The sequence below is a fragment of the Eretmochelys imbricata genome, chromosome 8 (assembly GCF_965152235.1).
Source record: "Eretmochelys imbricata isolate rEreImb1 chromosome 8, rEreImb1.hap1, whole genome shotgun sequence".
NCBI lineage: Eukaryota > Metazoa > Chordata > Testudines > Cheloniidae > Eretmochelys > Eretmochelys imbricata.
This window is the reverse complement of record NC_135579.1, coordinates 98,158,721-98,175,076: the sequence shown is the minus strand read 5'-3', so window position 1 is coordinate 98,175,076 and position 16,356 is coordinate 98,158,721. Positions and strand designations below refer to the sequence as shown.

Below are 16,356 nucleotides of genomic sequence, written 5' to 3'. Positions count from 1 at the left end.
AATTGTGGGATATTTCCCCTTCCCCTCCTCTCCCCTCCAACACGTACGCGCACACACGGGCAAGTGCAGAAACAGTGGTGACATAGTAATGTGGGTATGGTTTTGTTGTGGGGATGCTCACCCCTGGGCTGGGCTAAGCTGGGCTCTCTGCCAATCATACAGGTTAACTCTTCAGTGGAAACATACCCCAAGCAGTCAGTTGTTGTCTTTCTCCCTTTCCATATTCTCTCTCTCTCTCTCTCTAACCCCCACCTCCTTGCACATATCCAGTCTGGGTCTTCAACACTGACAGAGCTCTGTGGACTCACTTAGGGGCTTGCCTACATACAGGTTTGCACTGAAATACCTGAACTTGTTTTAATTAACATTTTTTGTTTTATTGCAAATCTGCGTGGATGTTCTTATTTTGGAAAAAGTGTCTCACTTCTATTTTGCTCAGTAGTGAAGTACTTGCTGTGTGTCCTAGTGTGAACATAGCTTATATTGGCAAAACTCACTGCGTTTTTGCCAGTATAGCTTATTACAGCCCCATGAAACAAAATAATCTGTAACTGGCCAAAGTACAGTTTTGCCCATGTACCTGTGTCTGCACCAGGGGCTTTTGCTGGCACAGTTGTGAATTAAGGGATTGTACTCTTTCATATTCCTGAGTGACATACCTGAGCTGGTAAAAGTTTGAAGTGTAGACCTGGCCTGGGGCATACTTAGCAGCTGAGTATTGTACAGAAGTCTAGCTTTCTACACAGTATTTCAGCTTTCCCAGTGAAATCAACAGTGACCCTATACATAGAGGTTATTTCAATTTTGAAATGGATCAAAGCATAAGTTTTGATCTTATGAAGTTGCATCTTACTAAAAATGCCAGAAATTAGCCTAATTCTGTACTACATGAGTTGCATTTTGTGCAGGTCAAAAGTAACTTAATGGAAGGCCAGCTTTACAGTATCTGTACGCAGTTAGGATGTTTCTGGAAGACACTTTTGCACTCTCACTGCATGAAAAGTCTTACCTCACTGCTGGTTCTTATAAATTCTGATTGAGCTGCAGCTTAATTTATATTATACTTCCTTGTCACTACATCTGCCTCAAAATAACTACATTGTGCTTGGGAAAAAATTGGTCTCCATGTAGTGAAAATATTATTTTGGCTGGCTATAAAATTTGCATTTTTCTCAGTGAAAGAACATTGCTGCAATATGTATAAAATACAAAGAGCACCAAAAATTGATAAGGAACAAACAGGATTAACCATCTCATAAGTAATGTAACAACATCTGCAAAAATAGTAGTGTGTTCAAAATGCTATTTAATTCTCTCTAGGAAGAAATCATTGTGATATCTGGATTGTGGGTATATATTTCTGCTGTGTTCCATGAGGAGGGGCTCCATTTCACTGATTGTGCAACTTAAAGGTGGCTTTCTTAATAGAAGAACATTTTGGCAAGGTGTGGTAGTATCCAGATATCAACACTTCTTAATATGTTGTGAGGCATGAGGCCAAAGACCCAATGTTCTTTTTCTTAACTTAAATTTCTTGTATAGTTTTTCAATTATAAATTATTTGAATCATTGCTCCTATAAAATCTTTGATTGGAGTGGGGAGGGAATTTAGTATGCCAAATGAATTATTGGTTACTCTGAACAACTAGATTTGCAAGAGTGGGACCTCAATGAAAGAGAGTGAACTACATTTGATGGACTACTACTGGAAGAAGATACTATAGTGATGAATGTGGTATAACATTCTGCATAGAACAGAATAGAAATTAATTGGTTAATATTAACTGTTGACTTGTTTTCATTGGAAATATTAATACAAATGTGTCACTTATAACATTAGAGCAGACACTAAAGGGACATGACCAACTTGAAGTAGTTTTATTTTTTGTAACATAACTGTAATTGCTGTTTCTATGCCCGGTCCTGAGTCTCCCTGCTGATTTTTGGGAAATGTGATTGAAAAACCGTAAAGCGCTTGTTTTTCTACACAAGCAAGAGAGTATTGAGGTCGTGACCCTGCAAAGTTAAAGTTAACTACTTGCGTAAGTAGAGGAGTACTTGTGGCACCTTAGAGACTAACCAATTTATTTGAGCATGAGCTTTCGTGAGCTACAGCTCACTTCATCAGTGAGCTGTAGCTCACGAAAGCTCATGCTCAAATAAATTGGTTAGTCTCTAAGGTGCCACAAGTCCTCCTTTTCTTTTTGCGAATACAGACTAACACGGCTGTTACTCTGATACTTGCGTAAGTGTTAAGGACCTCTTCTGCAAATAGATGTGCTACTTTGGAGTCCTCTAATCAGAGTCCTGGTGAAGTGAGTGAAGTTCCTTATAGCAGTGGTCACCAGTCTGTAGATCCCGATCAACTGGTCAGTCCTGGAGACTCTCCCAGTTGATCGCGATGTCCAGGGGTGTAGTGGGGCTGCTGCTAAGCCAGGCTCCCTGTGGGTCCGACGCTGCTCCTAGAAGCAGCCAGCGTGGCCCTGTGGGGGAGAGGCAGGGGTCTCTGTGTGCTGCTCCTGGCCTGCAAACACCGCCCCCGTAGCTCTCATTGGCTGGGAACTGTGGCCAATGGGAGTTGTGGGTGCAGCGCCTGCAGAGGGGGGCAGCCACATGTTCCCTCCTCCTCCCTCCAGGGGCCACAGGGGTGTGTTGGCCCCTTCTGGGGGCGGCGGAGAGCTGGGGCAGACAGGGAGCCTCCCTTAGCCCCACTGCGCTGCTGCCTGAGGTAAGTGCCTCCTGGCAGGAGCCCACACCCCACCCCTGAGCCCCACCCCGGAGCCAACATCCCATGCCCCCTCCTGCACTCCCAGCGCTGAGCCCCCTCCCAGAGCCTGCACCCTGAACCCTCTCCTGCACCAAGCCCTTCCTCAAGGCCTGAGCCCCCTCCCAGAGCCAGCACTCCATACCCCCTTCTGTACCACAACTCCCAGCCCTGACCCCCCTCCTGGAGGCAGCACCCCAACACTCTGCCCCAACCCGGAGCCCCCTCCTGCACCCAAAGTCCCTCCCAGAGCTTGCACCCCTCACCCTCTCCTGCACCCCAACCCTCTGTCCCAGACTCAGCCTGAGGTCAATGTAACTGGATCCATCGATTCACAAGATTTATTTTATAACAGTGACTCATGCAGTTACACTTTTTTTTCTCCCTCCAATGTGAGGTGATCTTAAGAAGTCCCTCTTATTTATGTCATTCCCCTACTAATCAAGGGACTTGGATTGTTAGTTATGGGCTGGATGGGATTTCTGCAGCCTGCAGCTGCTGCTGCTTGCATCCACCAGAGGGAGATACAAGCTCCATAGTGCTTTCCCATCTCCTGGCCTAGAGTTTAGGATCCAAGCTTTTGGATTCCCCCAGGGCAACCTAGTCAGATGATCTCAGGCATTGTCTGTCTGCAATGCAGCATTGCTTGTGTTCTAACTTTCTGTGTCTGAGAGGGGAGTCCCTCTATGTACATTTTCAAATATAGGGGCTAACACAGCTTCTTTCAGCAGTTGATACTATCCCTTTGCTCTATTCCCCTATCTTGTGCCTTTCTTCTTTGCCCCAAAGTGGCAGTGCTTTCAAGGAAATCTGCACAGAAAATGTATATTTAATATACATTCTAGATTAAGCATTTGTCTTCGTGTAATTAACGTTGCAAACAGTCTCTTTTAAATAAACAAACCTATTTTTGCTCCCCAAACTTTGGCTTGGAAACCTAGTTTGGCTTGAAAACTGCTATATTTATTCTGATGGCAAAGGATGCTTCTCCTACGTTTGAAGAAAAGCTGTTTGACAGATTGAGTACAGGTTATAAAACAAACTAAAAACTCATCCCCACGCACCCAAAACATTGACCTGACTTGAAATTTTGACTCTAGCACTTCTTGGTCTGTCTCTAGCTCAAAAGCACTTTTAACTATCCCTTCATACTTTCTGTATAGTTAAATCTCCTTAAACTCATGCCTTGGTATTTAGAGATAGTAGGTTGTAATTTATTAGTGATTCTTGTAGTGGATGGTTTGGCGCCCAGTTCTTCTCTCATTGATGCCGATAGGATTTCTTTGCTATTGACTTAAGGGGGAACCTAATGTATATGAGCATGTTGCACTATATTGCCTGGTTGCAGCTTAGAAAGAAAATAGGGCTATTTCAATAGCTGACAGCTATTGAACCTCTTACTCTGGCTCAAGTAATAATATATGCCTGAATTCTTGACTGGAAAGATGAGGGTTTCAGGCTTGGCTCTAAGGAGTATTAAAGGAGAGGGACTGCCTCTCTGTAGCTCAGGTTGCAACCACAGCCCTGTTACAGCTCCACCTTCCAAAAAAACTCCTTGCTTTCATAGTTCTAGGATTAATTCCTGTTGATGACTAGAATGTTCTTTGACAATTAAGTACTAAAAAAAAAGAAATCTTCTGGGCATTTTTTCAAGGGTCTAATGTTTCTTTGTGCTCCCTGATCTGTCCATATTACACCACAGTATTTGAAACATTGGTAGATTTTTGTAAATGGCTTCCTGCATGAGCCAGTGCCAGGACTAGTAAAATGTTTGACATTGCCTCTATTTGAAAACTAGACATGAGTCTCTGTCAGTGAAATGTAGAATGGGGGGAGGGAGAGTGTGGAGACAGATAAGGTAAGAGAATATTTTCTTTGTTTACCTCAAACCAGACCTCCGCTCCCTGATCTGTTAATTATGCTTCCACCTGAATTCCCCATATAAATGCTCCTTGATCTATGACAGGAGTGTACCAGTCCCTTTTCTAGATGGGGATACTAAACAATAAAGGTTCAATAACTTGGTTGGGAGGCAGGGTAGCCTAGTAGGTAGACATGAAAGCAAGCCATGTGGGCTCTGGTCAGGAGCCTGACGTTCAGATTGCTCTGACTCGATTACTGACATTTGGAGTGAAGGTCAACTGTGCTGCATGTGTACCTTGGCTATCTAGGGAGCTTATTTAGGGCTTCTCTATGTGGAAAATTTATACCACCATTAGCTAAGCTGTGAATTAAAGAGCTATAGTTATGCCAGTATAATTGCCTATGTGGGCATTCTTATTCCAGGATAAGATGGCCGTTTTCCAGTTTTGCTTATGTCACTTCAGAAGCAGTTTAAGCTAAGTCAAAAAGCCATTCTTGTTTCAGAAAAAGTGCCCACAGGGGGTTATGCTGGTATAACTATTGTGGTTTAACTATGCTGCTGTAAGTTTCCTAGGTAGACAAGCCTTTATTTTTGTACAGCCCATCTAAAAGGTGGGGCTTTTTATGATGTTAGGTGGAAGGTCGTTCGTGAGACTGTTGGGAGTGAAAGGACCACGTTATGGAGTCACTATTTTGCCTTTTCTCATATCCTCATGCTCAGTTCGACTTGCGTCTGCTCCTCTCCACTTGGTTTAGTGGATGAGTATATGGACCCCTTAGTCTCTTTCTTCAAGAAGTTTTATATGTGGTTTGATGTGGGCTTTATTGACTCTCTATTGTGTGACACCTTTAGAAGAGCTACTATCCTATGCCATGACATTACCTCCTAACATACTTAACACCAGAAAACAGATGGTTGTGTGTTATGGTTTCTTTCTTCCTGTGCTATATGGAGTACAACCTCTGTCATAGCGGTAGTTTTATTTCACCAGTCCATAAAACTTTACTCCAAAACGTTTTACTTCTTTCCAGATTGTCTTGAATAATTTTTTATGTGAATTCTTAGTAAGATTATTAATTGAATTAATCTGTCCTCTCTTTCAGTCAAAGGACAAAATGATGAGAGGATCACGAAGAGGGTGTGTTAGACTCAGAGTAAGTATTTTCTCTTATGTTTCTTAACACCTTACAACGTGGGTAATGTGGTTTTACTGGATAGGGCACTGGACTGGGGACTTGAGAGACCTAGGTTCAGTTCCTGACTCTGCCACAGGGCTGCTGGTTTACCTTGGGCAAATCACTTGGCCCCTCCTTGGCCTCAGTTTCCCTATATGTAAAACAGGCATAACAATACTTACCTCCTTCATCAAATGCTCTGAGATCTATGGATAAAGAGCTGTATAAGAACTAGACAGTATTGTGATCCACTGACCATGTACAATGAGAAAGTCACATTCTTTTGGTTTTTACTTTTTAGATCGTTTAAGAGAGTGAGCTTAGGCCCAAAATGCCTGCTGAACTCTCACACTATCTACCTAAAAATGATTTTCTCTGTCATTCTGATCTGACATGATCTCTGTAATATTGCCACTTTGTCTTTCTGCCCTTTTTTATGCCATTCAACAATACCTGCCTCTCGACAGTGCTGTTATACGTGGTGTCACAGCATCAGACAGCTATTGATCTGAGGTGGTAAACAGAAAGCTGAGCAGAAAAAAGGAGTGTGGGGGAAGGAAGAGCACAGCAAGCAAAACGAAAGAATTTTCAGCTGATGGGGAGCAGTGTGAATTGAGTAGATGGGGAGACCCAGTTAGCTGCATCAGAAAATCTGAGTGTATCTGTGTTGAGGCATTTGTGCTTGAAGGACTCCCTGTGCTGTGAGGCCGCTGTGCTGAGGGGAACCCTCGAGCATCTGTAATTCTCTGCAGACGCTGAGCTTCTCCCCTCCACCTCTCACAAGTTCTCTCCCCAACCTTCAGTCCCAACAAGCAAAACCACTTCCCTTACGTCTCCATTTGTACTCATCCCCATCCCTCCTGGTACACCTAGTGCAAATGCAGTCATACCATGGGGAGCTGAGAGGGAGTGAGCAGATGTGTCAGGGAAGAGTGAACAAAGCTGTGAAGGAACCTGTGAAGCTATGTGGAGAGCATGGGGCAAAGGGGGTTTCGTGCTGAGAGTCTGGAGTTAGAGAAGTGGACAAAGGGGAGCTGTACTCTGACACACTGTTCCATTGTGTTGGAGCAGAACTCTGCTCCTTGCTTCTGTTCCATTCCGTTTGTATCTAAGATTGCAGGTGGATTCCTGAGAGCCCACTAAAGGGATTTGGGGAGTCCCAGTATCCTGATGCTCATGGAGGGAGGTCATCGGACTGAGAGAAACAACTTCAACTCCATATTTCCGTGTTTAGTGTTTTGTGTCCTGTTGGCTTTTTAATTCTAACCTTTTTAAAGGCAATATGCACTCGAACCACTCTCTGCAAAGTAAACGTCATCTTGACAAATCTTTGTCTTGAAATGCTATCCTATGTGAGAAAGCACTTATTCTCTGAAAAGCCTTTTATGTCCATCTTCTGTCTTTTCTCAGCCCTGGTGGGGGTGAGTTGTAAATTTATCAGGCTATGTCTATGCTTACGGCAGCATGTAGAGTAAGTACACTGCCCGCACCTGTGAGCGGGGTGGAAAAGGGGGACTATGCTAGGCCACCCTGCCTATGGTCAGTCTGTGGCGTCAGCCCCACCTAACAGTTAAGGGGGTAGAGGAATCCAGCTCCTCCGACTCCCCTGAATTCTAACTCAGGGGCCCTCTCTAAGGAAGGCACCCACTATCTGCAGTCCAGCTAACACTCTCTCCTGTGCCTTTTCCTGCCACTCTGTACCACCTCAGGATGCATTGTGACTTGCAGTTGTTCTTTGTCATCCAGCCCACGAGCCTCAGCAGGCTAGGGAGTCTTGACTTTGTGCATCGGTTCCCTCCTGGGGATACCTGTCTGCAGTAGTCCCTCTTTAGCCATGAATACAGGCCTGTCTCTCTCTGCCCACCACCCTGCTGTGCTGAAGAGACTCCCTTTTAAACTTCTTCTCCAACTGGAGCATGCCCATCAGGCATTCTGGAGTTTGTTCCCTAGCCTATGGGCTATCTGGAAGGCATAAGGTTGTGAGGCCAAATATCACCTCATAATTTGTGGGTTTAGTGTCTTTCATGGTATTTATCCAGTGGAGGGGTGCATGATCAATTATCAGGAGGAAGGGATTTTCCTGTAGGTAATACCACAATGCTTCTATGACGGCCAAGTTCTGTTTTTCTATGATTGAGTAGGCCCTCTTGTGGGAATAGTTTCTGGTCAATGTAGCATATTGGATTTTCTTCCTCATTAAAGTCTTGGGATAGCAGTGACTGTCGCCCCACATCTGAAATGCCTATGTGGAGTATGAACAATCACATGAAGTCCGAGAGGAAGAGGACCAGTTCACTGCTCAGGCAGTCTTTCAAGATCCTGAAGGCTTTGTTACAGACCTCAGACCAGGTGATCATCTTGGAGATAGAGTTCTTCACTTGAGTGAGTGAGGGGTGCAGTTATTGTGATGAAACGGGGTATGAACTGCATATAGTGGCTAGCCAGACTCCAAAATCATCTAACTTGTTTCCTTGTTGATGGCACAGGGCAATCAGTCGAGACCTGACCTTTCCAATTAAAGGCCTAAGGTTGCCCCTTCTAATTGTGTATTCCAGATACATCACCTCATGAAATCCCAACCAGCACTTGGCCAGATTTGTGGTGAGGCAAGCTTCTTTGAGGCCCCTAGGACCACCAATATATGCTTGAGGTGTTTCTTCCAATCACAGCTGTATAGGTCTATATCGTTTATGTAGACTGCCTCATATTGGCTGTGTGGTTGCAGGGCTGTCTCTGTCAACTGTTAGAAGATGGCTGCGGCCCCGTGAAGGCTGAAGGGCATAGTTTTGAAATAGTACAGGCTGAAAGATGTTGCAAAGGTTGTTTTCTCTTGAGAAGCCTTGGTCAGATCTAAGGTTGAGATGTACTTCATGTCCCCCAATCAGTCAACAATATGAATATGCATCAAATGTGGATATTGCATTCATCTTTCTAAAGTTGTTGCAAAACTGAGTTGTCCCATCTGCCTTGGGCAGCAGGACATTGGGTCCCCAGCATCTCTGGGATTCCTCTACCACCCTGTGGTCCAACATTGCCTGCAGCTCCTAATGGATAGCTTCCTGCATCTTTCTGGACAGGGGATGATGACTCTCACAGACCTTTTTGTCTGCGCTCTGTTGTGAGGTTGACAAAACAGATGGGTTCATCTTGGTTGTGACTAGAATGTGGAAGGTAAAGAGTAGACCATCTGCAATGTATGAGTCCATTGGGGCAGCTGAAGCCCTTCCTCCCCTCAAGGGAATTCTCTGGCCCTGGGATAATGGTGCATGGGGACTTAGCTCTGGATCAGGGGGTAATGGGTTTATGAATAAGTTCTTGCTGTCTTGTCAGGGCTTCAGAAGACTTGTATGATAAACCAGGGTCTCTTCGTTCTTCCCAGGTTGTCAGATCTCGTAATACACTGCTGCTACCTGGTGTACTACCTCAAAGGGTCCTTGCCATTAACTTTGATTCCAAGCTAGGCAGCAACAGCAATACTCTGTCTCCAGTTTGGCATTTGTGTGGATGGACGCCCCTATTATAGGCTTGTTCTTGACAATTTTGGGCCTGTAAGGGGCAAAAGTCCCTGGTGTCTTCAGCTTCTCTCAGAGCTGGAGAATGTGCTTTATTAGTGCAGTGACTCTGGGAGGAGCAAGATCCCAGGTTTACCAGCTAGATGTAGAATCCCCTGGGGTTGTCTCCCATATAACAACTCAAAGGGTGAGAACCCCATAGACGCTTGTGAAACCTTGTGCACTGCAAATAGCAGGAGCAATAACAAGTGATCCCTGTGGTGAGGCTCATCAGCCACAAACTTTATCATCCCTTTCAGGGTCCTGTTGAAGTGTTAGATTAGTCTGTCTTTTGGGGGTAGTAGACAGATGACCTGGAGATTTGATTTTTCAGTAGCTCACATATATTTTTCATCAATTGTGACATGAAGCTCATCTCCTGGTCTGTTTCTGTGGGGATCCCCGCCCTCACAAAGACCATCATGAGTTCCATAGCTGTGGTCACCACATTGGTTGTGTGAAGCGGAATGGCCTCAGAATACCATGTGCTATAATCCATGATCAACAATCCTTGAGGTGCTAGGCCACTACCTGATGGCAGTCCCCTGGTGGTGCTTTTCCCTCTGGAAGTACTGTTGGTATGTCTCCGAGAAGAATGACTGCCTTGACCTTATTATAGTTTTAGGCATCCTCGTATCTAGCACCCTATAGGTTGCCTGGGCCGGCCTTGTCAGGTATGGAGTCAAGAGTATGGCCAGGTGGCCATGCTACCATGGTGGCCACAATGTTCAAATGTTACCAAGAAGGTTCCGGGTCATCCTCTGGGCCTGTCTTCATCAGCCTGGCTAGGATCCCTGGCATCAGGATCACCCTAGGGCAGTACAACTCAAAGTGGTTGTACGCGGACCAGTGCCGGTCCGCGAGCCATCGGCTGCCGGTCTGCGCGCACATTGGAAAAAAAAATTGCTGGTCCCCCACATCAGATAGCTTGAGAAGCACTGCCCTAGGGGACCCTGATCCTGGGTTAGCAGTGGCTTCTGGAGCTTGTTGTGCTGCCATATGCTGGACTTGGTGGTGTTTCTGTTCTTGGTGCTGTGTGGTTAGCTTCCAGATGAATTGCTGCTGTTCTGGGTGGCCAGCCATTGCAGTAATTAATTCTGTTGCTGCAGCTGGATTGCCTGTTGTTGTTGGATCTTCAGCAGCTTCACCACATCCATGTCACCCCTCTTCCTTCCTCGCTTCTCAGTTGCCCTTCCTTATGTCCTTCAGCAGGACTGGGCCCTTATGTCATCATTCTCCATCAGTTGTGAGCCAGGTGGGGGCCCACCCAATGGTCAGAGTCTGTGGTGGCAGCCCTGCTCTGTGTCTCAAGTCTACGGTGACAGCTGTGTCTAGCTGTTAAAGGCGTAGGAGGAGCTGCCCCAGAGTTCTGATCGATGGGCTCTCTGGAGCACTGTAAGGAAGATATCCCTATCAGCAGTCAGACTAATACCCTTTGCCTCTTCCTACCACTCTGGGCATTGTGGCTTGTAGTTGTTCCTTGCAATCTGGACCATGGGCCTCAGCAGACTAGGGAGTACTGGCTTCACGCAGCAGTCCCCTCCTGTTTGTTGTAGTCTTTCCACAGTAGTGAGTGCAGGCTTGCCTCTCTCCACCCACTACCATGCTGTGCTGAACAGACTTTCTTTTAAACTCCTCCTCCAACTAGAACATACTCAGCAGGCTTGCTGTGGTGGGGCTTTTTGGGCCCAGAGTTGTTCTTGCATCCCTGTCTCTCCAGTGTGGGGTTTATCCACCTCATCACAGTCCCTCTAGTGTGGGCATAACTAGCATGGTAGATGGTGAGGTATTGCTTAGGCGAGTAAAGATATGCCAGAACCTTAAGGTATATACCATACATGGCTGTCTGTGTTTAAGCAGTGTCTCAGATGTCTACACTGCTATTTTTAGCAATGTAGTGTCCCACTGCTTCCCCCCTGCCAAAGCCTTTCGCTGCCATATGTAACCACACATCGCAGTGTGGACAGTCTGCTTTTCACTGTGGCATGTAGCTGCACATACCCTACATGGTGCTGCCATAAGCTCTCCATGCAGAGGCCAGTCTCAGCAAAGCCTGCCCCCTTGTGGAACATGTGAAGCTCTCTTCCAGCGAAGGAGTGGCAGTTGATTGCAATCTGGTTAACTTTGTAGTATCAGCTACTATTAAAAAAGCATAATAAGAACATTAACTTAGCTTGATATTTCCTAGGTTACTCTTTGGAGCTTTACTGAGTTGCCATGTTCATTGCCCTTTCATTTTTTTGAGTGTAGGTTTTTTTTAGGTCTCCTTTTCCCAGTCTTTCCCTATTGTGTCACTTAAACTGCTGTTATGGCATATGACAGTGGTTTATAAGGAAGTCTAGAGCAGGGGGAGTGTAAATCTGAATCTTTAACAAAGATGTCCTTTATTTAAATTATTCATTAATCACTGCAGTTAAGTAGGTGTGAACAAAAACAAACAAAAGTGTTTTTAAACAGTCTGTTCAGAAATCCTTTCCACTTACTGATCAGATTTCACTCACTTGATTCTCATGGTGTTGTCACTTCACTAGTTTTCCAATTATGAGTGGTTAAGGTCAGAAAATACCCGAATTTCTAATTTGATATTAATTTGCCATGGAATACACAAGGGGCATAATCTACCTATAAAGTCTGTAATATTTGACTACAACATAACCTTGTTAATACTGCCTTGTGAGGGAGTTGGGTGCTGTTGAGACTGAAGTGTGAAGTTATTTGGCACTATTCTGACAACATTAAAGGAAAACAAAGGGGATCGTGCAGAAGTTATTAAAAGCACTGTGAAACATACATTAAAATATTGCCAATGGTTTTTCAAACTTGCAGTTCTCCTCTTTTCCAATCCAGAATGATCTACGGAACCACAGCTGTGGAAGCTGTTCCCATATCTTTCAGAGTATAGGCTTGGAAGTGTTCAGACAACCAAATGATCTGACTGGCAAAATATCTCTTTATAATCTCATTCAAATCCAGCCATAGACTAAACAGCCCTCATGCTGTAACATTTATTTTCTAAACTGGTCTCCATCTTGGTGGTCCTCACAGAAAATTTTTTTCTAAGGGGGTTTTATGGGTTGCTGTACCCCGAAGAGCAGCTAATCATTAAGCAGCGCCCTTACCCATTGTCTTTCTGCTTTGGCTGTAGTAGGTTTCAACAGCCTGGGCTCCTAGCTACTACCACCTGTCTGGCTAAGGTAGTCAGGAACTCTGACTAACCTGATACCATGAACATATACTCTTCTGACACCTCTGTAATGGATGAACCCACAAACAGGGTACACGTTATTTACAACGGGAAACGAAGAGGCAGCATATAAAGGGAAATGGGCAACATCAGTAATACCATACAACGTACAAGTAACCCTGTCCCCAGGGTGATTTCCTGGGATTCGTAAGTCCAGTTTATTCTTCACTTGGGGGCTCCTTAACTTAGAGGAACTCATGTATCTTGATGTGTTGTTGCAGGCTTGAAGGCACTTTAGTGCAGTGAGGTGAAAAGGGCACTGATTTGCCCAGACGGCCAACCGCTCTGTGGCGGTAATAGGCATTTCTCACAGTAGAAAAAATCCCCATGACGTAGGGGATTTCTAAGTGTTTCTAAGTCCAGTTTCTCTCTCCCAGAGTAGTTCGGGTAAGGGTAAAATAGGCAACGCCTCAGTGAGGGTTGTCGTCCTCTTGTCCCCTGTCCTTTTGGCTTAATCGGTTTTCTGTCCTTCAGGGTTCACCCAGTCACAGGACTCAATGCCGCCACCCCACTATTGGCAAAGTGGACACATTACAGTCTTCTCCATCTCTCTTCTATGCAGCAATAAGCTTGATTGCCTTTTTCATCAGACCAATTAGCTCAGGTTACATTTTGATATTAACAGAACATCCACTTGGTTTTCTCGAGGTAGGAGGAGTCATTTAAAAAACATCTTTCAGTTAGCTATATTTAGTTTTATCTAAAAACAAAACTCATTGTGCATAGCCCAGTGGTTTAGAAATTCATGTGGGGAAAAGTGCTGCTCGTGTAATATCTGTACTCTGCTTGAGACGAGTGAACTTTTATTATTATGAACACTTCTCACCTTTTGGGTTGTGGCCCCTAGGATGGCATCAGCACTATGAAAACTAAACTGTCAAATTCTAATCAGTTTCTGTCCTGCTATTATGTTGGTTTGAGAGTCATAACGTTAGTTTTATTTAACACTGGTTTTGGGTACTGTCTCTCTAGTTTTAATGATCTCTTGAGGCCCCTTGAATTTGTAAACTGGATTGGAATCTAAAACTGTCTCCTTGATAATGCTTTTCACAAAATGATCACTCCACATCTGTCCTTTTCCTCAGAGGAAGCCATTCATAACCCCTTCAAAAGATGAGCCAATGAGCTTAAATTCATAATTTTGCTAGACATTAAAAAACATGGTGTTAATAAAGACACTGGAGTTATGGCTTATTACAGCAATCTGCAACCCAGTAACCTCCCCTTTTTTTGCAAAGATAACAGACCACTTCTCTTTGAATGGTCTCTTACAGTATGTGTTAACTACTTTTGCTAAACAATCTGTTCCACCTTGTATTTAGCTGTGATGCTCTGAGGGCTTGTCTACACTTGAAATGTTACAGCAGCATAGCTGTGGTTGTGCCGCTGAAGTGCTTCAGCATAGATATTACCTATGCTGACACATTGGTGTAGGTAATTCATCTCCCTGGAAGGTGGTAACTTCCATCAACCTAGTACTATCTACGCCGGAGGTTGGCTACGCTGCTCAGGACGTGTGGATTTTTCATATCCCTGAAGGATAGGCTGACCCAGATATAACTTTTTAGTGTGGATCAGGCCCTTTTCCAGATTTGAGGAAGAGTTCTGTTTAGCTCAAAAGCTTGTCATTTTCGCCAACAGAAGTTGGTCAAATAAAAGATATTATCTCACCCACCTGGTCTCTCCCTAATATCCTAGGACCAACATGTCTTCAACAACACTGCAAACTTCAAAGTGGAAACTCAGTTTGCTGAGCTGTCAGGCAAGAGTGAACACGTTTTATGTGAATGATGTAGTGTGAGATTAACTTGCTGCAAACATGTAGGTAACGTGATCTCTGCACATTGAGGTTTGCTGAATGCTCCAGTGAATCCAGGTTTCACTGGCTTATTAAGTAATTTAAAACAAATAGCTGGCTTCTTCAGACTTTCAGGCAAAGGTAGTGTTGGGGTAATTCTGTCCTTGAGGTGACGGTATTTGGGCTGTACATCGAAGAAGCTTGTAAGAACCTCTGTCTGCTTTTTCAGAATATTTTAAGCACAGCTATTTCTATCAATATTGTGTGTTTCAGGAGAAGGAAAAGAGATCTCGTCATACAAAATAACATTTTGTATTACCAGGTTTCATATAAACTGTATTTCTGTTTTAGTGTTAAAATCAGATCTAATGAGTAATAGAGAAATTAAGTATAGATAGGGCAGAAAAGATGTCTTCAGTTGCTACTTAAAATGAGAGAGACTGTGTGAGGCAGAAACCTAGATAGTTTCAGACTTATGTGCTGCACAGGAGAAGGCTTTTGCATGGGGTGTAATTGTAAGGATAGGGCAGAGAGGAAGGTTATTCTAGATGACTTGAGGAAGGAGAATAGAGGTTGGAGTAAATCCATGGATGAGTTAAAAGCCTTTTGAACTGGATGCTGAATGTACTGGAATGTTCCTTATTGTCATCCTCTGTCAGGCATATATAATTGTTTTTCTGTGAACAAATGTGGAAATGAACACTTGAGTATATATACATTTAAAATATCTGTCTATTCCTTCTAGTAACTCAGCACATGAGAAAACAAAGGCAAAAGTTAACCACTACAGTACTAGTAGAATATACTAATGACTGACTATTTATCTTGTTTAGAGACTGAATAAGATCTCCTGAGAGATTTCATTTGATTATGTATTGAAAACTATTATTGTTTCATACATGATAGTGTTAACGATATTCATTACTTTTCTTGGTGTGCAATACAAAATAGAGTACTATTTGCTTTATAATGGTTCTGTGGTAAATGCTAAGTCTATCTCAAAAACAAAATATGTATACACTTATTTAGAAAATTATGAAGCCTTTGTAGAAATAGCCATTGGTTTTTTCTACAACCAAGGTGCAGTCTTTTCACCAAGTATCTGGTTTAATTCTTATACTTAAATACAGACAGTAAATCTTCCTTTCCCCCCCTCCTCTTTGCAGTATCCTGGTTACTTCCAATTTTGTCAATGCTTTTTACATTCTGGTAGTGTAGTGATAGTGTGTGCTGCTGATGTCACTGCTTCCTTATCAGGATTTTTGCTCTTTGTTTCACAGGGAGCTGTGATTGGTATAGACGATGAGGACGACAGCACCTTCACAATAACTGTTGATCAGAAAACCTTCCATTTCCAGGGTGAGCTGAAAGATGAGGTTCTTTTTTCTTGCAATAGATCCGACTGCGACTATCTATCTTCCTGTTTTGGTGTTTGATGGATGATCTTAAATGTTTGGCTACTGAACTGCATGAATGAGCACCCTGGGAACATTCTGGATCCAGAGGTGCTGCAAGGTTAGGCAGGGATTTATATCTGCAGTAGATACATATGTGCTAGAAAAGACTGTATCTTTGGCAGGATTTGGGGATTAAAAATTTAAAGGCTAAATCAGTCATAATGGGTTTCTGCTGATGGGTAGTGTTGGCAAAACATTGTCAATCTTCAGTGTCAGGATATATGATTAAGCCTTTCTGCATGAAGAGTCACAAGACCTGTGTGAAGGTTGCAATTTGTGTTCATTTGGATTTGAAACTCAGTTTTGAGGAGACTAGAGGCAACATTTGGCTTAAAGATGGATCTTTGCTTCAAGAGCTGCAAGTTTGCATTCATTTCATCTGCATTTCTGTGTGTTGTCTGCCAATCACCATTTCTCTGCTCTTATCCTTTTAATCATATTTACTAACTCCAATGCCATCTGCCACTGCTATGTTTCGTCATTGCATGCTATGGTTCACCAGT

At 43.7% G+C, this 16,356-nt stretch overlaps 1 protein-coding gene across 4 annotated transcripts in view; it reads left to right on the top strand.

Annotated features, from left to right (window-relative positions):
- The window catches only part of OSBPL9 (oxysterol binding protein like 9), a 146,754-nt gene that overhangs the window by 8,533 nt on the left and 121,865 nt on the right, over positions 1 to 16,356 (top strand). For all 4 annotated transcript variants that reach the window (XM_077825428.1, XM_077825427.1, XM_077825426.1 and 1 more), the window contains exons 2-3: positions 5,732 to 5,782; positions 15,677 to 15,755. In XM_077825428.1, coding sequence (XP_077681554.1) covers positions 5,732 to 5,782; positions 15,677 to 15,755 — 130 coding nt within the window. The remainder of the gene's footprint in view (positions 1 to 5,731; positions 5,783 to 15,676; positions 15,756 to 16,356) is intronic.